The following is a 24,139-nucleotide window of genomic DNA, read 5'->3' as shown; positions in this document are numbered from 1 at the left end:
GTCAGGGAGGTGACCAAGAACCCCATGGTTACTCTGACAGAGCTCCAGAGTTCATCTCTGGAACTCTGTCAGAGTGACTATCAGGTTCTGTGGAGATGGGAGAATCTTCCAGAAGGACAACCATCTCTGCAGCACTCCACCAATCAGGCCTTTATGGTAGTGTGGACAGACGGAAGCCCCTCCTCAATAAAAGGCACATGACAGCCCGTTTGGAGTTTGCCAAAAGGCACCTGAAGGACTCTCAGACCATGACAAACAAAATTCTCTGGTCTGATGAAACCAAGATTGAACTCTATGGCCTGAATGCCAAGCGTCACATCTGGAGGAAATCTGGCACCATCCCTATGGTGAAGCATGGTGGTGGCAGCATCATTCTGTGGGGATGTTTTCAGCAGCAAGGACTGGGAGACTAATCAGGATCGAGGGAAAGATGAAGGGAGCAAAGTACAGAGAGATCCTTGATGAAAACCTGCTCCAGAGTGCTCAGGACTGGGGCAAAGGTTCACTTTCCAACAGGACAACAACCCTAAGCACACAGCCAAGACAACGCAGAAGTGGCTTCAGGACAAGTCTCTGAATGTGCTTGAGTGGCCCAGCCAGACCCCGGACTTGAACCTGATCTACATCTCTGGAGAGACCTGATAATAACTGTGCAGCAACGCTCCCCATCCAACCTGACAGAGCTTGAGAGGATATGCAGAGAAGAATCGGAGAAACTCCACAAATGCAGGTGTGCCAAGCTTGTACCCAAGAAGACTGAAGGCTTATAATCGCTGCTCAAGGTTTCTTCAACAAAGTACTGAGTAAATGAAACCAGTACGGGAAAAAAAATGTATGAAATGTATGCATTCACTACTGTAAGTCGCTCTGGATAAGAGCGTCTACTAAATGACTAAAATGTAAATGTAAAATGTAAATGGTCTGAATACTTACGTAAATGTTATATATCTGTTTTTTTATTTAGAATAAATGTGCAAAAATGTATAACCTGTTTTTGCTTTGTCATTATGGGGTATTGTGTGTAGATTTATGAGGGGGAAAAACGATTTAGTCAATTTTAGAATAAGGCTTCAACATAACAAAATGTGGAAAAAGTAAAGGGGTCTGAATACTTTCCAAATGCACCGTATGTATACCTTCAGTGACTGATTGTGCTCTCTCAGTGCGCTCCCTGCTCTCCAGAGAGCTGGGGTCCCTGTGTGGCGATGGGGCAGGGGGAGTCTCCTTGCGGGAGGAAGGACTGGGCGGCTCACTCTGGCTCTGGGACAGCTCTGGCTCTGCTGGCTGGGTCTGGGTCTCCGTGGCTGTGTTGGGCTGCCGTAGGAACCCCGGGGATGTCCTAGCGGCAGCAGGGTGCTGCTGGGGGGCTGGGAGAGGGGGTTTGGCTGCCACTGTGGGTTTGGGAGGGAGGGGGCCGATGGGACGTCCTGGGAGGAGGGGCTTGTCTGTTCTGAGAGCCTCCACGCCTGCTCTGATTGGCCGCCTGGTGTCTGAGGGGAGAAGGGAGGTTGCACTGAAGTTATTACTTCAACATTATATTTACATAAAGGCTTGGAGCAGGGGCGGGAAAACTTTTTGGCTCGAGGGCCACATCGGGATTTTGAAATTCAACGGAGGGACGCTTTTTTTGGGGGACAATTGTTTGTTAAAATCAATTTGCGGGGACCTCCCGAGTGGCGCAGCGGTCTAAGGCACTGCATTGCAGTGCTTGAGGCGTCACTACAGACCCGGGTTCGATCCCAGGCTGTGTCACAGCTGGCGGTGACTGGGAGACCTATGAGGCGGCATACAATTGGCCCAGCGTCGTCCGGGTTAGGAAAGGGTTTGGCAGGCCGAGATTTACTTGTCCCATCGCGCTCTAGCAACTCCTGTGGCAGGCTGGGTGCATGCACTCTGACACGGTCGCCAGGAGTACGGTTTTTCCTCCGACACATTGGTGCGGCTGGCTTCCGGATTAAGTGGGCAGTGCGGCTTGGCTGGGTCTTGTTTCTTGACCTTCGCCTCTCCTGAGTCCGTATGGGAGTTGCAGCGACGGGACAAGACTGTAACTACCTACCAATAGGATACCATGAAATTGGGGAGAAAAAAGGGGTAAAAAAATACAAATAAAACATTTATTTGTATTTTATTTATTTTTTGTCTCGCGGGCCGGATTGATGTCCTCTGCCTGGCCGGATACGTACTTTGCCCCCCCCCCCCCCCTTTGGCTTGGAGTATAGATGGATATATTACATGGACATCCATTCACCAGCTTTAAGTGTCAGAATTACCTGAAGCTGATGTGGACATAGTGCGAGGCTTCATGGACGTGGGTGGTGGTTCAGGTTTTTTGTCAAGAATTGCACCTGAGAAAGAGTAGAGGATTATAGCAAAATGGGAGGTTCACCTACAAATACTATGAGCCCCTCCATACTTGAAGCAGTCTGACACACAACATAAACAAGAAATCCACACAAAAAACAGCTAAGGGAGCTTTCACTGTTATCTTTAGAGCACAAGCCATTGGCTGATAGTGCTGAGTTCCCCTCTGAGTGAATGTGTGAACTGACCCCTGACCTCCAGCACTGAGTGACAAAGGGCAGTAATAACTCCCATGCTAGCCGGTCTGCGTTGCTCGAACTTCCCATGAACCTCTCTGGCCTGCTCTAACCTCAGGGTCAACATCAGTCACCACCCAGCTAGCACATAACGTTCTGAGAACCATATGTTTCTTAGAGCTTGGTGAGAGCGTGGTTGTCCTATGGTTATTTAGCATACAGCCTTCCCACAACATTCTGGAAATGGTGCAGGATAGTTGCTTGGCTTTGGAACATTCTCACCACAGATAAGGAACTTGACAAAATAACGTTATTTTCTTGGTATTTAATTGGTTTAACAGAACGTTTCCTAAAAGTATCAAACATTTTTGGTAATGTTCTAGGAATGTTCTCCAACTGGTTTGACATTGGGAATGTTCTCAAATAGTTCAGAGAACATTTAGAAACAACCCACTGGGCACAAACTGGTTGAATCAATGTTGTTTCCATGTCATTTCAATTAAATATGTTGAACAAACATGGAATAGACATTGAATTGATGTCTGAGCCCATTGTGAACGTTCTTCTGTGGGAATTTCAGTACTTCAGCATAACTTTTCCTCATGGTTCTATTTAAAGTGATGTTCTTCGAACATTAAGAAAACTTTCCAGAAAAACCACAAGAAAACATTAGTAACGTTCAAAGAATGTTATTGAAAAACATATACATTCCGTTCTCAGCGTCAACAAAACTCTCTCTATCCTTTATCTTTTTAAGTGTGTTCAGGTGTGTTGGCCGTGCCCACTAAATGGCCACACCTGATCTTAATGAGTGCTTGTTTCCTTTGAAATTGTGTCTGTTTGAATAGACTAAACTGAACAGCTTTGTACGCGTTAAAACATGGCATGCTTGCGCCATCCTGGTGGTGCAGTGGACTAATTCCATGGATAGAAAACAGAAGATCATAGGTTCATCTCACTGATGCTGTGTCACAATAAAAAAATTAATGTTTGGATGATTAATGTCTAAGCAAATTAATTTCCATGTGTCCTATCTGTGCATAAAGTTATAAACAGTTAACCTAAGCTAGCAGTGTTATTAAAAGTGTTATTGAAACATTCAGTAAAAGTTTTAAGGAAGTTATTCAAAAACCTCAAAATAACCGTTAATAAAACCTCACAGGAAAACTTTCAGGGAACCACAGTAAAACATTCTGAGAACCTCCCTGCAATCTAAAAATGTACATTCCCAGAACAAATGAAATTTTCACTTCCGTTCTCAGAACATTTAAAAAAAAAACATTCTGTTTTACCAGTCAGGAAATGTATGGCTTCGTTCTGAGAACCAATAGGAAACCAAAAACGTACGTTCCCACAACTTCCAAGGAACCAAATGTGCTAGCTGAACACTTTATTTATTTATACATGCAAGATTGATTTCTCTGATGGCCTTTACCTCACTGGGCTTCACACTGGCCTTTACCAGAAATAAGCACAGTTTCTACATTTCTATCAAATTGATCTAGATTCCTTCTTTTCAAGGGGTACACAAGAGGCAAACAACAGCAGTTTACATTTGACAAGCATCTACCGTTAAATCGCATCCCTAGTGCTACAGCAACACTTTTACTTGACAGTCTACAATTCAACAGTTCTAAGAGGAGATATCTACATGTAGCACAACCACCCGACTCTATGTTGACAAAGACTGCACATCCACAGCAAACCTGAGATGCTGTCAAGCTCCCGTCGGCAGCAGGGGATTTGTACATACAGTGTGATGAGTCACACAGGGAGTCCCAGACACACAGCTGAGGAGGTGTGTGGAGTGGCTTACCTTCGGAGTTGGTTTTCCTCAGCTCCTCTTCTTTGTTCTAAAGGAAGATATAAGAGAATGCTATTCATGCGTTATCCTCCCATGTGCTCCTACCTGGACTGATAAGGCACGCTGCAGTGGATAAGCTGCAATATCACAGTCTCAGGATTAGGTACTATACTGAGATATTCACTGCCATGGCACATTACATGAATGTCACAAAGGTGCTGTAATCCTAAATGAATCCCAGCTGGACGCTCGGAACAAAAATAGAGGAAGTAGGGAGGAAGAGAACAGAAAGGGTGGTCCACAACCATCAATATCACACACAAACACACACCTGGCTGGTCTTTGTGTCTGCAGGAGGTGTCTTGGCCACCCCCATGCGGTGGAGCATGACGTGGAGGCGCTGTTCAAAGCTGGATGTGCATTCAGATGCGTGTTTCTGAAAGTGGATGACCAAAAGCATTTTTAGAAATGATGTGCATTTTCTTTAGAACTCACTCCATGTGTTTTCTGATCACTTGTGCAGAGTGGTACCTACCTTTCCGTGTGCGGCAGCGCCATCCTCCAGGCCTGTCAGCAGGATGAGGGACTGGGACTTGCCCTCCCTGAGCGAGCGCCGTGTGGCCTTCAGCCTCCTCTCTCCATCTGGGGTCTTGCTCTTTTCCAGGGTCCGGCTCTTCTCCCTCTCCACCAGGAACCCGCCGACAGGGCTGATGATGGGGCTTGGGGTCAGAGCACTGGGGGACACAGATGTCACCTCCTCCTGGACGGGGGCACTGGTGGGCAGGGTTGTGGGAATGCTGGGGACATCAGAGGGTGCGGCGGGGGCCATGGTGTTGTCCTCTGCTGCTCTTACTGTTTTGGTAGCATCAGAATCATTAACACCGGTCGCCTTAGTACCACTCTCTTCTTCTAACTTCCCCTTTTCTCTCTCCCGCTCTTTCTCTCTCTCCCTCTCTTTTGCCTCCCTGAGCGGTCTGATTAGATCTGCGATGGAGGTCTTTTTGACCTTGCCCTCCGGCCCACCCTCGCCCTTTGCCCCCCGGCCAGCACGGACTTTCTTGAAGGCGAAGAAGTCCCCAAACTTCTTCTTGATGTTTTTGGAGGGGGCGGTGGAAGGGGTGGTGGTTGTGGTAGTAGTGTTGGAGGTTGTTACGGTGGAGGAGGAGGAGGAGGTGATAGAGGAGGGCGGGGCCAGGGCAGACGTGCTGGGAGGGGCAGGGGGGGTGGAGGTCGACGCTGTGGGTTGTGCTTTGTAAGGGACCTCCTCCCTCTGCGCTTTTCTGCAAGTGAGGTGAGGCACAAAACAGCAACAACACTACTGAGTCTCCATTCAGTGGTGGTGCTTGTTCAGTGTTCATACTCTATCTAGTGCTGGGATCAGTGGGATGCTGTGTATTTTGGATACAGTGTTTTTAACCACAGTAGACAAACAGTCTAATACATTCTGTTATCTTTCTGTTGCTACAGTATGTATGCATGGTGTGTGTAGCGATGTTTGTCTACACGGGAGTGTGTGAACATGCATGTGCAGAGGGTGTAGGTGTAGAGAGCTAGTATGAGTGGGTTTGTTTAGTGTGGGTGCATGCAGTACATCTAGTCTGTACGTGTCAGTATGCAAAGGTGTATGCTGTCGGAGGTATACGGATACTTACAGCGGGTCATCATGGATGATCTTCTTAGTGAAGAACTCCTCTACTCCCTCATCCACCCTGCCCATGGTCTCATTGGCTTCATTCTCTTCACGCTCAGCTGCCTGCTCCTGCACACACACACGTACAAAAACACAAACACAAGATCATTGCGACTTAGTATATGAAAAAGTGAAGGCACTGTGGTTCATCTGCCACTGTCAAATCCCTCTGTTGCGTTGCCAAAAAAGAAATGTTTGCTTATTGGCCAAGCCAGCATCGCTTAACCAATAAGATAAGTGGCTTGGAGAATGCCTATGGTAAAAGCATTGTGTGACTGATCAGTGTAGGCTGAGTACACTCTCACACTCACCGTACACATAGTAATTCATATGTTTGACAACAGATATGCAATAAATAAAAATATATGTTCATGAACAAACACGGACAAATACACCCACGCAATCACACACACAATAGATAATCCTCTCTATTCTATAGAACACTGTGTGGTTGTGGCAGAAGCAGTGTGTGCTTCAGGTACCTGGAGAGAACACAACCCCTCAGCCCTGATCCCTCACCATGTGACTGGACCTCTTAGACACACCCTTCCCCAGCACCACTCTCTCCTCTCCCTCCGTTCCAGTCTGAAGAGTAGCTATTTAGTTTGGATCAAAATATGATCATGTAAAAGATGAATTATTCACTGTTATTTAGCAGGCTGGTGGGAAGAGCAGTTCACACTAACTCTCTTCCTGGCTGTCTGTCACTTACTCAGATACAAACAGGCAGTCCATAACATTTTGACCGGTAGTATTGGCTGACCATTTTCAGCAGTGGGAAGAGACAGAGTGAAGGGAAGAGACAGAGTGAAGGGAAGAGACAGAGTGAAGGGAAGAGACAGAGTGAAGGCAAGGACTGTTTTCTCAGTGTCTCTCGCGCGCACGCATGCACATACACAAACACAAAAACACACACACACACACACACACACACACACACACACACACACACACACACACACACACACACACACACACACACACACACACACACACACACACACACACACACACACACACACACACACACACACACACACACACACACACACACACAGAGGGTAGGCTAGTGTTTGAGACGTTGTTCTGTTTTTAGCCAGTCTGTGAGCGTAGCTGCTGCTGAACAGACAGAGAGAGGGGTCTAAGGTGCGGTGGTTACAGTGAGCAGGAGAACCCACCCCTGCAGAACAGAGCTATAGCAACCGTATACAAATGGAGCTCCATGCTGCATGACAAACGGATTATAAATCATTTAGCACTTCTCAGCCAATCAGAGAGCACCGATCCCCATCACTCTATCTTCAGGAAGAGAAAAAGACGTGCCATAAAACACAAGGATGGTGTTTCCACTGATGACTAACAACACACACTAACCCTTACATATACAGTGGGGAGAACAAGTATTTGATATACTGCCGATTTTGCAGGTTTTCCTACTTACAAAGCATGTAGAGGTCTGTAATTTTTTATCATAGGTACACTTCATCTGTGAGAGACGGAATCTAAAACAAAAATCCAGAAAATCACATTGTATGATTTTTAAGTAATTAATTTGCATTTTATTGCATGACATAAGTATTTGATCACCTACCAACCAGTAAGAATTCCAGCTCTCACAGACTTGTTAGTTTTTCTTTAAGAAGCCCTCCTGTTCTCCACTCATTACCTGTATTAACTGCACCGGTTTGAACTCGTTACCTGTATAAAAGACACCTGTCTACACACTCAATCAAACAGACTCCAACCTCTCCACAATGGCCAAGACCAGAGAGCTGTGTAAGGACATCAGGGATAAAATTGTAGACCTGCACAAGGCTGGGATGGGCTACAGGACAATAGGCAAGCAGCTTGGTGAGAAGGCAACAACTGTTGGCGCAATTATTAGAAAATGGAAGAAGTTCAAGATGACGGTCAATCACCCTCGGTCTGGGGCTCCATGCAAGATCTCACCTCGTGGGGCATCAATGATCATGAGGAAGGTGAGGGATCAGCCCAGAACTACACGGCAGGACCTGGTCAATGACCTGAAGAGAGCTGGGACCACAGTCTCAAAGAAAACCATTAGTAACACACTACGCCGTCATGGATTAAAATCCTGCAGCGCACGCAAGGTCTCCCTGCTCAAGCCAGCGCATGTCCAGGCCCATCTGAAGTTTGCTAATGACCATCTGGATGATCCAGAGGAGGAATGGGAGAAGGTCATGTGGTCTGATGAGACAAAAATAGAGCTTTTTGGTCTAAACTCCACTCGCCGTGTTTGGAGGAAGAAGAAGGATGAGTACAACCCCAAGAACACCATCCCAACTGTGAAGCATGGAGGTGGAAATATCATTCTTTGGGGATGTTTTTCTGCAAAGGGGACAGGACGACTGCACCGTATTGAGGGGAGGATGGATGGGGCCATGTATCGCGAGATCTTGGCCAACAACCTCCTTCCCTCAGTAAGAGCATTGAAGATGGGTCGTGGCTGGGTCTTCCAGCATGACAACGACCCGAAACACACAGCCAGGGCAACTAAGGAGTGGCTCCGTAAGAAGCATCTCAAGGTCCTGGAGTGGCCTAGCCAGTTTCCAGACCTGAACCCAATAGAAAATCTTTGGAGGGAGCTGAAAGTCCGTATTGCCCAGCGACAGCCCCCAAACCTGAAGGATCTGGAGAAGGTCTGTATGGAGGAGTGGGCCAAAATCCCTGCTGCAGTGTGTGCGAACCTGGTCAAGAACTACAGGAAACGTATGACCTCTGTAATTGCAAACAAAGGTTTCTGTACCAAATATTAAGTTCTGCTTTTCTGATGTATCAAATACTTATGTCATGCATAAAAATGCAAATTAATTACTTAAAAATCATACAATGTGATCTTCTGGATTTTTGTTTTAGATTCCGTCTCTCACAGTTGAAGTGTACCTATGATAAAAATTACAGACCTCTACATGCTTTGTAAGTAGGAAAACCTGCAAAATCGGCAGTGTATCAAATACTTGTTCTCCCCAATGTACATACATATACCCTGTCTATACATCTAGCACAGCAACACTTTCTTACTGATGGACTGGTAGGTAGAAGGGGGCTGTCTATTGGTTTCTCCCTAATGAAGAAGGGGGCAGGACTTTATTGTCTTTGCAGTGCATTGTCTATTGTGGTAAATAGGACATCAATAGGTGGACTTTTCGCAACTACAGTTCATGTCTATGTAGGTATAGGGCTCTGGTCATCCAATAATGTCTCGCACTAATTCTATAATTAAGCAATAAGGCCAGAGTTGGTGTGGTATATGGCCAATCTACCACGGTTAAGGGCTGTTCTTATGCACGACGCAGCCCTTAGCCGAGGTATATTGGCCATATACCACAAACCCCGAGGTGCCTTATTGCTATTATAAACTGGTTACCAATGTAAATAGAGCAGTAAAAATACATGTTTTGTTATACCCGTGGTATGTGGTCTAATATACCATGGCTGTCAGCCAATCAGCATTCAGGGCTCAAAACACCCAGTTAATAATAGTATATTAACCGTATAAAAAGGAGGGCATAAAATGGAAGACAAATCTCTGACATGTCCTGTCTGATAATATCAGGTCTTGGATTTCAAAGAATCGTCTCCCACACATTCCCAGGGAATCATTCAGTAGGAGTTCCCACCATTTGCAGAATTCAACTGCCAGGCTCTGTCCAATTCCTCATATACCACTAGACTGGCTGTGTTTTGGCTTTAACATAGCACTGAGTGATGGCAAGCGAATGGTTTATGAACAAACCTCAGATGACTCTATTTAGTTCTATAGCTTCCAGTTTATTTCCAGTTAGTCAGCACCTCTACACTAAATCATTTTATCTGGGTGTGCTCCAGCTCCAGCTTTTTATTAAAGCTCAGATGACGACATCAGTTAGTAAGAAGCTCTCTCTCTGCAAGATGTTTTAGGGGGGAGGTAGCTATGCCGTTATAAAAAAATCTAATGCAGATGACCTTACATTTCTCTACAGATGTAATAAAATAAAATGCTACGGACCCAGCAGAATATGCAGTGCCACCACCACCACCAATCACAGTGAGTATTACAGCAGTGTGACAATAGACCCTGTAGACCCTTCCTTCTCCACCGTCAACACAGCCAGCAGCACTCCAACAACCACCACCTGGCCCCACATTTCACCAGGCCATCTAGCTACATTATCACACCTTAGAAACATTCACATAGCATAAACCTGCTTGCGATACACATGCATAAAAACATAGACATGCAAACACAAAAAAAAAGAAATAATTCTGCCTCATAACACACTTCTTCCATTCCATGGATGGGTAAAGCGGTTCTTTCTGCCTCTCATCCTGCCGAAGCTATCTCTGTGGAGTCGTCCTCTCCAGAAAATCTCTGATCAGAGCTGGTCGCCCATCCTGCCTGAATGTACACTGATCCCAGAGACCCAGATAATAACACAGGGTGTAACACACTAACAATTACTATACAATTACTATACAGGAGCACAGGTAACCATGGACAACAGCAATGGATATGCTGTTTCAATTGCGTTACAGACACACAGGTAACCAGGGACAAGAGCACAAGAAATGTAGAAATACACAATTGAGGGCACCTTGAATACAGTCTATTTAACAATGTGGTGGCACTGTGTGCCAGTAATAACAACACAGTGAATACAGACACCTGGTTAATGTGGTATTAACCCATTGCACAGTGTTACCTGCAATAACAACAATGAATCATGCTACAACACCAGTGTAGCACCACTAATGACAATGGCAGGAGGCAAACAGACAGACAGACACATATCATTTTACTAAGAACACCTTGTATCAGCCATTTATATTGAACTAGTTCTGCTTATAAGATGGCTGCAGCATTGTTTTTCACACATAACAGAGAGCTAGCTGTCTGATCAGTTGGCAGAACAGACAGTGTCAGGGGAAACACACACACACACACACACACACACACACACACACACACACACACACACACACACACACACACACACACACACACACACACACACACACACACACACACACACACACACACACACACACACACAGACCACTAGAATGCCACCAATCAGCACAGAGCACCCGCTGCTCCTTGTGGGACATTTTAATCAAACACGACAATGAATACATACATGCAAACACAGACACATGACCAGTTCCCACTGACAATCCTTAACAATATTCCACCGTAAAAGAGGGATTGTCCTAAAGGCATTGACAGGAGAGTGATAGTGGAGGGGGTGAGGGGCGGAGAGCCGGTGAGCCCACCTTGATGTAAAAACAGGAATAATACAAATGATACGGCAGTCACACAGAACAGAGCCATCCAGAATCAGTATGGAAAGACAGTGCCCTGTTCTGACAGCTCCCACCCCAACTACTGAGAACCACAGGGACCATCGTTAATGCAGGGGAAAAGATGGAGAAAACACACAGAAATGGCTCCTCAACACATCAACAGCTAAAGCAGCAGCACTGACAAGACGGTGAAATAGAATCAGATAGACAGAGAGAGGGAAAGAGCTGGAGATGGAGATGAGAGAGAATATCTAGCGCTGCAAGCCACTGACACTGCCTCTGCTGCTGTGGCTGCAATAACCTGAGAACCACCATCAGAACACTGCTTCCCTCCCCCATTCCCTCTCCCTCGCTTTCTCTCGCTCTACCTCCAACATTCTCTCTGCTCTGATCAGATTTTTTTCTCCCCTCATCTCTCTATTTCTCTCCATCCCTTCTCATCTATTCCTCTCTCAGAAAGCAGCTCTGTTGCTACAATTATCCTCTCCCTGCATCCCCCCTCTCTTCCTCTCTCTGTGCCTCCCTCCCTTTCTTCCCTCCATCCCCATCCTCCTTGGTCTGTGATCGTCGTGTTGCCTCTTACCTGGGGCTTGCTGGGCGGCTTGCTGTTCCGGCGGTTGGGTCTGGGCCTGGAGCGGGTGTAGTGCCTCAGTGTGTGGCCTTCGATGGGCAGGTCCATAGGGGGCTGAGGAGGTGCAGGCTCAGGGCGCCGGGAATCACTGTCGCTAAGTGCCGCGGCAGCAGCAAGAGCAGCGGCAGCATCCGCCTCCCTCCCTGTGAGGGAGGGGCCTTCAGGTTTCAGCTGGCCTGCCACTGTGACTGACAATAACGTTGTCGACGAGAGCGCCCACCCACTCCCTCCTACCCCTGAGACCTCCCCTCCTACTTCCTGCTGATAATAAATGCTCTCTTTCGCCTGCTGCTCCGTGTCTACATCTAGCAGACCTGCAGAGAGAGACAGAGAGAGGGGGAGAAAGACGAGAGAGAGGGAATGGTACCAACGTACACTGGCACAGGGTGTGTGATAGAATGCATGTAAAAACAGGACAACTAACTATAATGTGGTGTTATCACACTAAGAAGGGATGTGAGATAGAATGGGAGAGAGAGAGAAGGATGGTGGTTGAGAGAGCGTTGATGAAGAAAGGGAGAGGAGAAGAGGACAAAGAAAAAAAAGCAGAGAGCAAAGCGACAGAAAATATGGATGGAAGAGGAATCAGATGGATGCCTTTAACTATAGGCTTCACGGCACAGAGAAGAGAGGAGACTAATCAGACAGATTTACAACACTGAATCTAAACAATGGAAGAGAGAGGGAGGGAGCAAGAAAGAGAGGGAGAGAGAGGGAGCAAGAGAGAGCAAAATAAAAATACAAGGAGAGAGATGGTAGAGAAAGAGAGCGCAGGTAGCGTCAAAACAGGGAGAGAGAGGCAAAGGAGGGGGAGGGGTTGTGTAATGATTGTACACAACCCCTCCATCAACGTCCCCCCAGTGAGACTCAGTGGTCTGAAAGTAACCCGGCCATGCTCCAGTTAGCCACAGCCCTTTTTATTGGACAGGCAGAGCACCGCACAGCTGATTATCTTTTGTTGAGGGTAGAGTAGTAACCCCCCCACCCCACACCCGTCCCCTTCAATGGGGGACCTTTAACCTTCAGCACCATGACGCAGCACTGTCACAAGGAGGGGAACTCCTAAGACACACTGAGGGACAGCCCCTCTAGGGTCCCAGACTGCATCAATGACACACAAACACAAAAACATATGCACAGTAAAACATAAGTGCCTCTTTTTGAACATGTTTTTCAGCGGACAAGGGGTTAAAAAGTTTAGTGTAATTTCTTTCATGTAGCACACTGACACAAATTTTGGCTGATTCTAAATCGGATTTAAAATGCACTTAAGAGGACATTGCACTAGGGGGATTTGAGCAGAACAATCCAGAACCGTATGGCTCTAGACAATATCTCCCTCTTTGTTGTGACTGCTCCATTATTTTCATATTACTGCCCTTCTGACCCTCTTTTGTTAGAGCTCACTCCTAACTGGATAATGCAATGGTTCAGACACGACCTCTGACCTTTCAACTGTGAACTCTGGGTGAAACCTTTTTCTAAGCTAATCACAGTGGCAGAAGATTGTAGCTACTGACATCACAGGTCGAGGCTATCTTTATGGAGCAGACTGCAGCCAATCATCAACCCTGATTGTCTACAATGTTAATCTTCCTAATTTCATCCCAGACTCCCAGCTTTCCAACTAAATAGTCTGTTACAATAAATCTTAAATCTTAATTATACTTATGACAAGCCTGGTTCTTACTTTTCACTGAGGTAGCTGTTCCTCCAAATGACATGAACATACTGTGGAGGGGAAGAATATTCAATTAGTTATATTAAACAAGAACTAATGCAGGTCATGTAGGTACTGTGTAGACTGGTAGAATGGTTCGGCATATACAGTATAGTATGGTGGGATATGTGTGTTTTATGTTAGTCAGAACTTTTACATCATCCAGTGGGCAGTCATGATCTACTACTTTTAGCTGAGGGAGCTGGGCACAGATTCACAAAACCTATTTAAAAAGTTGAAAAACAATGTAAACAGACATTTTTTCTGGTCTGCTCCCTCATATGATGGTTCTGAGGTGGGGGAGGGTGGTGATCAGTCATACTAATCAAACACCCACAACACACAAAACAAACTCTCACCAATTGCCGCTGAGCCACAAACAAGTCCTGCAGAACCTCATCAATGATACTTTCCACCAAGGAGACACTAACTGACAGTTTGAGTTCAATGAAAGAGGAGTGAAAAGCAGAAATAAATAAGGGAGGGGAGAAGTAAACCATTAGCAACTTCAGTAAGCTTTATGAGAGATGTGGGAGGCCCTGGGTGGGAAAATTAACAGTATTGAGTATGACATGATTGTGACACAAAACAACAAAGATCATGTATGATGTAACTGTTTGTGTTCTACATAAGCTGTGTTTTTGTGTCAGGGTGGATGTGTGTATATTCAGCTGTTTACCTGAGCTCTCCTGTGTGCTGTATGAGGGTGTCCCAGATGAAGAGGTCTTTCTGTCTGGACATCTTAGCCACATAGTCAGCCAGCTTGACCTGTGTGTGACCCTGGGACAGAGAGTCTGGGCTGCCTGCAGCAAGGCCTGGGCCGGCTACTGGAACACACAGGGCATATAGATAAAATGGCGCCGAAGAGGATGTCTGACGTTTTACATGCCTGTAATCAATTGTGCTATTTAGTTCGTTTTTTGAGTTGTTTGTAACTTATTTTTTAAACTTATTTTGTACATAATGTTGCTGCTACCGTCTCTTATGACCGAAAATAACTTCTGGACTTCATAACTGGGATTACTCACCACGAACTGAAAAAAGCTTTTCCTTTAACGAGTCCGACGAGAAAGATATACTGCTCTCCCGGGAACAGGCCCAGATCCCAGTCATTTGCGTGAAGAAAATACGGAAGAAAAGAGGACGCAGATCGGGCTGCCTTTTGAGAATCCGTAGGCGAGCAAGTAAACTCCCATTGCCATCTATTCTACTTGCTAACATGCAATCATTGGAAAATAAAATGGATGACCTACGATTACGATTATCCTACCAACGGGACATTAAGGACTGAAATATCCTATGGTTCACCGAGTCGTGGCTGAACGACGACACGGATAATATAGAGCTGGAGGGATTTTCAATGCACCAGCAGAAAAGAGAAGCTTCATCTGGTAAGACGAGGGGTGGGGGTGTGTGCCTTTTTGTCAATAACAGCTGGTGCGCGATGTCTAATATCAAAGAAGTCTCGAGGTATTGCTCACCTGAGGTAGAGAACCTTATGATAAGCTGTAGACCACACTATCTACCAAGAGAGTTCGCATCTATATTATTCGTAGCCATCTATTTACCACCACAGACTGATGCTGGCAATAAGACCACACTCAACCAACTCTATAAGGCCATAAGCAAACAAGAAAATGCTCATCCAGAAGCAGCGCTTCTATTGTCTGGGGATTTTAATGCAGGCAAACTTAAATCAGTCTTACCAAATTTTTACCAGCATGTGCAACCAGAGGAAAAACAACTCTAGACAACTGTTACATTCCCCAGTTTCTGTGTTGTGAGTTTGTGTATATGTATGTGTGTATTTCAGGAAATGGCTTCCTGGATTCCCCCAAGCAGCTGATTGGTCGGCCCCATTGCAGATTGGAGCTCTGATCCCGCCCTCTCGTTAGGGGATACAGCTGTCAGCAATTACCGACTGCTGAGGCAGCTTGAAAAGCCAGAGTTCCTTTGTTGGGAAAGAGAGCTTCTTGGATGTCCTGTGTTGGTTGTTGAACAGAGACAGTTATGTTGAAAGTGTTTTGTACCCGCTACTTCTGAGGTATGTGTGTGCCAATAGGACTCAGTGTTTTTGATTATTGAACTTGTTCACTTTAAGTTTGTATTATTCTGTTTCATTTGTTCCCAGGGAGAAGGGGAAGGCACCTTGGGAGTGCTTAGGCAAGAGGCCTGCGAGCATACATATACCAGTAGCACGTACTCAGTCTATGCACACTAGGTAAGACCTGGGCGGACCACCCCCTGTATTTTCGTTAGCGCGCCAGGTGGCGTTAAGGTTAGGTAAGTAGTGGGTAGGCAGGTAAGGTAGGAGAGGGGACTCTAACTTTATTTGCTTTGGTTCTGTCCAGACCCTTTTCCCCACATTACTGGGAATTTATTTCCTTAACATGGTAATATTCTCTGCTTCTGTCATACTTACCCGCACCTACAATCGCATACCACTTTCACTCCACGGGGAGTTGAGTGTAGCAGTGTGTTGCGTTCCCTCCAAGAGGCATGCTTAACAATGACCTTTACTCCACACACAGAGATGCATACAAAGCTTTCCCCCGCCCTCCATTTGGAAAATCCAACCATAATTCTTTCCTCCTGATTCCTGCTTACAAGCAAAAACTAAAGCAGGAAGCACCAGTGACTCATTCAATATGGAAGTGGTCAGATGACGCGGATGCTAATCTTAAGGACTGTTTTGCCAGCACAGACTGGAATATGTTCCGGGATTCATCCAATGGCATTGAGGAGTATACCACCTCAGTCATCGGCTTCATCAATAACTGATTCGACGACGTCGTCCCCACAGTGACCATACGTACATATCCCAACCAGAAGCCATGGATTACAGGCAACATCCGCATCGAGCTAAAGGCTGGAGTTGCCACTTTCAAGGAGTGGAACACTAATCTGGACGCCTATAATAAATCCCGCTATGCCCTCAGACAAACCATCAAACAAGCAAAGCGTCAATACAGGATTAAGATTGAATCCTACTACACCAGCTCTGATGCTCGTCGGATGTGGCAGGGCTTGAAAACTATTATGGACTACAAAGGGAAACCCAGACGCGAGCTGCCCAGTGACGCGAGCCAACCAGACAAGCTAAATGCCTTTTATGCCTGCTTCGAGGCAAGCAACACTGAAGCATACATGAGAGCACCAGCTGTTCTGGATGACTGTGTGATATGACTGTGACGATGTGAGCAAGACCTTTAAAACCTGTTGGGGATAGGGGGCAGTATTTACACGGCCGGATAAAAAACGTACCCGATTTAATCTGGTTACTACTCCTGCCCAGTAACTAGAATATGCATATAATTGTTTGATTTGGATAGAAAACACCCTAAAGTTTCTAAAACTGTTTGAATGGTGCCTGTGAGTATAACAGAACTAATTTGGCAGGCCAAAACCTGAGAAGATTCCAAACAGGAAAGCGCTCTCTCTGACTATTTCTTGGCCTTCTTGATCATCTCTAACCAAAACAGGGGATCTCTGGCATAATGTGACATTTTCTAACCCTCCCATAGGCTCTCAGAAGGCGGAAGAACAGTGAATGGTGACTTTGCAGGCCATGGCTGAAAAACAGTAGCACATTTGGATAGTGGTCGATCTGAGAAAAATGAGACTGGGGCGCGTGCACGAGCCGACACCATGTTTTTATTTTTTCGTCTTTGAACGAAAACAAGGTTTCCCGGTCAGAATATTATCGCTTTTTTACGAGAAAAATCGCATAAAAATTGATTTTAAACAGCGTTTGACATGCTTCGAAGTACGGTAATGGAATATTTTGAATTTTTTTGTCACGAAATGCGCCGGGCACGTCACCCTTCTTTACCCTTCGGATAGTGTCTTGAACGCACGAACAAAACGCCGCTATTTGGATATAACTATGGATTATTTGGAACCAAACCAAACCAACAAGTAGAAGTCCTGGGAGTGCATTCTGACGAAGAACAGCAAAGGTAATCCAATTTTTCTAATAGTAAATCTGAGTTTGGTGAGTACCACACTTGGTGGGTGTCATCCACCTCTGGCCTGCTCGCCTCCCTACCTCTGAGGAAGCCCAGTTCCCGCTCAGCCCAGTCAAAACTGTTCGCTGCTCTGGCACCCCAATGGTGGAACAAGCTCCCTCACGACGCCAGGACAGCGGAGTCAATCACCACCTTCCGGAGACACCTGAAACCCCACCTCTTCAAGGAATACCTGGGATAGGATAAAGTAATCCTTCTAACCCCCCCCTTAAAAGATTTAGATGCACTATTGTAAAGTGGTTGTTCCACTGGATATTATAGGTGAATGCACCAATTTGTAAGTCGCTCTGGATAAGAGCGTCTGCTAAATGACTAAAATGTAAAATGTAAAATGTGTCAAAATAGCTAGCCCGTGATGGCCAGGCTATCTACTCAGAATATTGTAAAATGTGCTTTCACCGAAAAGCTATTTTAAAATCGGACATAGCGATTGCATAAAGGAGTTCTGTATCTATAATTATGTTTTTTGTGAACGTTTATCGTGAGTAATTTAGTAAATTCACCGGAAGTGTTCGGTGGGAATGCTAGTCACATGCTAATGTAAAAAGCTGTTTTTTGATATAAATATGAACTTGATTGAACAAAACATGCATGTATTGTATAACATAATGTCCTAGGGTTGTCATCTGATGAAGATCATCAAAGGTTAGTGCTGCATTTAGCTGTGGTTTGGGTTTATGTGACATTATATGCTGGCTTGAAAAATGGGTGTCTGATTATTTCTGGCTGGGTACTCTGCTGACATAATCTAATGTTTTGCTTTCATTGTAAAGCCTTTTTGAAATCGGACAGTGTGGTTAGATTAACGAGAGTCTTGTCTTTAAAATGCTGTAAAATAGTCATATGTTTGAGAAATTGAAGTAATACCATTTCTAAGGTATTTGAATAACGCGCCACAAGCGTCCTACCTAGCCCATAGAGGTTAAACAGGTCAACATTCACAAAGCTGTGGGGCCAGACGGATTACCAGGACATGTGCTCAAAGCATGCGCGGCCCAACTGTCTTCACGGACACTTTTAACCTCTCCCTGACTGAGTCTGTAATACCTACATGTTTCAAGCAGACCACCATAGTCCCTGTAACCAAGCAAGCGAAGGTAACCTGCCTAAATGATTACCGACCCGTAGCACTCACATCGGTAGCCATGAAGTGCTTTGAAAGGCTAGTCATGGCTCACATCAACAGCATCCTCCCGGATTCCTAGACCCACTCCAATTCGCATACTGCCCCAACAAATCCACAGATGGCACAATCTCAATCGCACTCCACACTGCCCTTTCCCACCTGGACAAAAGGAACACCTATGTGAGAATGCTGTTCATTGACTACAGCTCAGCATTCAACACCATACTGCCCTCAAAGCTCATCACTAAGCTAAGGACCCTGGGACTAAACACCTCCCTCTGCAACTAGATCTTGGACTTCCTGACGGGCCACCCCCAGGTGGTAAGAGTAGTCAACAGACGTCTGCCACGCTGATCCTCAACACTGGAGCCCCTCAGGAGTGTGTACTTAGTCCCCTCCTGTACTCCCTGTTCACCCATGACTGCGTGGCCAAACACAACTCCAACACCATCATTAAGTTTGCTGACGACACAAGTGGTAGGCCTGATCACTGACAACGATGAGACAGCCTATAGGGAGGAGGTCAGAGAACTGGCATCGGCATCTGACCATAAGGCGCTACAGAGGGTAGTGCATATGGCCCAGTACATCACTGGGGTCAAGCTTCCTGCAATCTAGGGTGTCAGAGGAAAGCCCATAAAATTGTCATAGACTCCAGTCACCCAAGTCAGACTGTTTTTCTCTGCTACCGCACGGCAATCGGTACCGGAGCGCCAAGTCTAGGACCAAAAGGCTCCTTAACAGCTTCTACCCCCAAGCCATTAGACTGCTGAACAATTGATCAAATGGCCACTGGACTATTACATTGACCCCCCCCTCCCCCTCCATTTGTTTTGTACACTGCTGCTACTCGCTGTTTATTATCTATGCATAATCACTTCACCCCTACCTACATGTACAAATTACCTCAATGAACCTGTACCCCCACACATTGACTCTGTCCCGGTACCTGCTGTATATAGCCTCGTTATTGTGTTAGTTTTTATCATTTTTTTACTTTAGTTTATTTGGTAAATATTGTCTTAACCAACAGTGCAGTTCAACAAGAGTTAAGGGCTTGTCAGTAAGCATTTCATGGGAAGGTCTGCATTTATTGTATTCGGCACATGTAACAAAGCTTTATTTGATTTGACACCAGTCACCTGGGAGACTCACCTGGATGACCTCTCGTGAGTCTTCCTATCATGTGTTGCAGCAATAGTTTTAGGCATGTCTCTCCTAATTGGCTGAATGGTGATCTGTGTGGTTGGTGACTGATGCATATTGATGCTCCTCATAAACACTGTACACAAACAATAACAGACTTAGAAATAGCAGTAATTGTTTTTGCAGTCATTCAGTAAATGCTGCAGCATTACACCTCTAGAGGGTGTCCTCCACAGCTCATCAGGGGCGAAAATCTGATATCAACTTTGGAGGGGACAATTACATGAAATTTTCTCAAGAGCAATTCCTGAGGGGGACACCAAAAGTAGTGCTGTAACACATAGCCTACATTGTAATATGGTAAATGTATATTGAGGAACCAAAGAAATAAGGTGTTTGCCGTACTCCTAACTACCGGTACCCAAAACGACACAACTAATCACAACAGCAATACCATTGCCTTAAACTGGTGACTGAACTAAGATTTGTTAAAGTTGAGAGTGGAGGTATCCATGGCATTTTCCAATTATGTTCCTATTTTACAAGTAAAAAAAATTGAGAACCTTTCATAATGTTGCCAAACAAAGACTCAACAAACTTACCTGAGACTCCCTGTCTCTGCCAGTCTGTCCCTGCATATCTGTCCCCAACTCTGCTGTCTGTGTGCCATCTGTTGCCTGCTCTGCCTAATGACATCATTTCCATTAGAATTTCATTTCTTTCTTATGAACATTTTATCAACTAGTCTTTGAGCTATTAGGCTACTAGGGTTCTTACTATGCGTTTTGGTGTACTGAAAAATACTCTGATGTCCGTCTTTTATTTTTCTGCCATTTTTCTACCTGGCTGGCTGGCTGGCTACACACACACACACACACACACACACACACAGTGTGTAGGTTATTTACAGTAGGAGATGGGCTTCTATCATTCTATTTGGGCTTCGACCTAAAAGGTAGCTAGCAAATGTGAAATGGATTAAAATGACAAGAGTTGACAGCTGTATGAGTTCACCATTTACACAACATATGCTGCAACCTTTTGTAATAGTTTGTTTCATATTGGCTGGCTTCCAACAATAGCTGAATTTGCAAAGCTAGTGAGCACCAATTCAGTTTCAGTGGTGTTTGCTATAATCTTTGCTACCCGGGTTAAATAAAGGTGAAATAAAAGTTCCCTTGCGACAATTTTTAGCTTTTGCAACGAGACCATTAAATATATTTAAGACAATGGTAGAAGAGTGTAGTTCAGTTTGGACTTCAGTTTATCGCAAACCTTACCGCAGGGACTTTGAAGCACTAACTTACATCATCTGCATGCTGATCTTGGAATAAATTGACGATAGCAAAGATTCCATCTTTGACGACGCCACATAAATGGAATAATTACTAGCTAGCTTAATAGTTAATATTTGCGCGCTAGCTCTGCATATTCAGCTAGTGTGTGTGCGTGATTGACTGGATTAACCTCACGTTAGTTACGTGCATTGAGTGCCTTTCAGACAGTAGACACGATCCCTCCGTTACCTTGCAAACTAAGGAACTGGCAGTGGATCAAACCATTGAGGCAAAGGGTGGGGGGGTCGCAATCTTTTGAAACTTAAAAACGCGCCATTAAGTGTCTATAATCAGCACAATTGCTTTCATTGCGTATTATTAATATTATTTAAATTACATAGTTATGTTTCAGTGATATATTGGGGGGGACGAATCATATTTTTCCCAGGATGGGGGGGTCGTGTGTGTCCCCCCCCCCCCAGGGATTTCCGCCCCTGCAGCTCATGAAGTGAAGGCAATAGCTAGAGGATGATGCTAAAAAATGACAGAAATTAAAAATGAGAGGCAACAAGGACTAAACTCTTGATGCTGCAATGATGAAAATATCTCAAACCAAGAGAGGAATTACTAAAAACTCAACCAAAGAGTAAAAACAACGCAACAATCTTTTGCATCAAGTACACCAAGTGTTCAGAGAAAATTAAAGCAATCCTGAAAAGCACTGGCATATTTTGCAATCAAACAACCAAAAAATCGCACACCTCTTCAAGGAACCCCCACTGGTGGTCTATAAACGTGGTCGCACTATTGGAGATAGCTTGGTAAGATCTGACATTCCCCCTGAGACACTCAGACACTCTTGACACCCGTTCCAAATGGGAACTACAAATGTGGCTCATGAGCACAGTGCAACAGCACTATAACAACATCCTTCTTCAGACACCCACATACAGGTGGAAAAATCCCTGTTTGGGGTATCATCTCATGCAAGACCAAGGGAGTAATCAATCTCATCACCTGTTCATGTGGGAAAGTCTACGTAGGACAAACAAAAATATAATTAAAACAACGCGGAGCTGAACACTGCAGCTCAATCAGGTGTAAGAACATTGATTATCCAGTAGCAGCTCACTTTGTTGAAGCTAACCATCCCATCTCCTCCCTCAAATACACAGGCACTGAGCATGTTGCTCTACCAAGGAGAGGAGGTAACATCGAGATCCTACTACTACAAAGGGAGGCTTACTGGATATCCTGTCTAAAAACATTGTCCCGAGTGGTCTGAATATTGACTTTGATCTCAGGCCCTTCTTATGAACAATTCTCTCTTTTATGAACCAGTCTTATAAATGGATATATTCTTTCTACAGCTTATCAGCGCTGTTCCCCCTGTTGATGATACACCCAATATGTTCCCCCTGTTGATGATGCACCCAATATGTTCCCCCTGTTGATGATACACCCAATATGTTCCCCCTGTTGATGATACACCCAATATGTTCCCCATGTTGATGATGCACCCAATATGTTCCCTCTGTTGATGATGCACCCAATATGTTCCCCTGTTGATGATGCACCCAGTATGTTCCCCCTGTTGATGATACACCCAATATGTTCCCCTGTTGATGATGCACCCAATATGTTCCCCCTGTTGATGATGCACCCAATATGTTCCCCCTGTTGATGATGCACCCAATATGTTCCCCCTGTTGATGATGCACCCAATATGTTCCCCCTGTTGATGATGCACCCAGTATGTTCCCCTGTTGATGATGCACCCAATATGTTCCCCCTGTTGATGATGCACCCAATATGTTCCCCCTGTTGATGATACACCCAATATGTTCCCCCTGTTGATGATCCACCCAATATGTTCCCCCTGTTGATGATGCACCCAATATGTTCCCCCTGTTGATGATGCACCCAGTATGTTCCCCCTGTTGATGATGCACCCAATATGTTCCCCCTGTTGATGATGCACCCAATATGTTCCCCCTGTTGATGATGCACCCAATATGTTCCCCCTGTTGATGATGCACCCAATATGTTCCCCCTGTTGATGATACACCCAATATGTTCCCCCTGTTGATGATGCACCCAATATGTTCCCCCTGTTGATGATGCACCCAGTATGTTCCCCCTGTTGATGATGCACCCAATATGTTCCCCCTGTTGATGATACACCCAATATGTTCCCCCTGTTGATGATGCACCCAATATGTTCCCCCTGTTGATGATGCACCCAATATGTTCCCCCTGTTGATGATGCACCCAATATGTTCCCCCTGTTGATGATACACCCAATATGTTCCCCCTGTTGATGATACACCCAATATGTTCCCCCTGTTGATGATACACCCAATATGTTCCCCCTGTTGATGATACACCCAATATGTTCCCCCTGTTGATGATGTACCCAATATGTTCCCCCTGTTGATGATGTACCCAATATGTTCCCCCTGTTGATGATGCACCCAGTATGTTCCCCCTGTTGATGATGCACCCAGTATGTTCCCCCTGTTGATGATGCACCCAATATGTTCCCCTGTTGATGATACACCCAATATGTTCCCCTGTTGATGATGCACCCAATATGTTCCCCCTGTTGATGATACACCCAATATGTTCCCTCTGTTGATGATACACCCAATATGTTCCCCCTGTTGATGATACACCCAATATGTTCCCCTGTTGATGATGCACCCAATATGTTCCCCCTGTTGATGATGTACCCAATATGTTCCCCCTGTTGATGATGCACCCAGTATGTTCCCCCTGTTGATGATGCACCCAATATGTTCCCCTGTTGATGATGCTTATTATGCATTATGGTTGAACCAAAAGATTACATGTACCAAAATGTTTTAATGAAATAA

At 45.2% G+C, this 24,139-nt stretch overlaps 1 protein-coding gene across 1 annotated transcript in view; it reads right to left on the bottom strand.

Annotated features, from left to right (window-relative positions):
* The window catches only part of LOC106573736 (capping protein, Arp2/3 and myosin-I linker protein 2), a 45,073-nt gene that overhangs the window by 5,420 nt on the left and 15,514 nt on the right, over positions 1-24,139 (bottom strand). Inside the window, 9 exon segments of the mRNA XM_045697246.1 lie at positions 1,137-1,490; positions 2,271-2,345; positions 4,354-4,390; positions 4,673-4,777; positions 4,877-5,621; positions 5,994-6,100; positions 11,919-12,389; positions 14,046-14,094; positions 14,366-14,513. Coding sequence (XP_045553202.1) covers positions 1,137-1,490; positions 2,271-2,345; positions 4,354-4,390; positions 4,673-4,777; positions 4,877-5,621; positions 5,994-6,100; positions 11,919-12,389; positions 14,046-14,094; positions 14,366-14,513 — 2,091 coding nt within the window.

The sequence above is a fragment of the Salmo salar genome, chromosome ssa16, assembly GCF_905237065.1.
Source record: "Salmo salar chromosome ssa16, Ssal_v3.1, whole genome shotgun sequence".
Taxonomy (NCBI): domain Eukaryota; kingdom Metazoa; phylum Chordata; class Actinopteri; order Salmoniformes; family Salmonidae; genus Salmo; species Salmo salar.
This window is presented reverse-complemented; position numbering and strand designations above follow the sequence as displayed.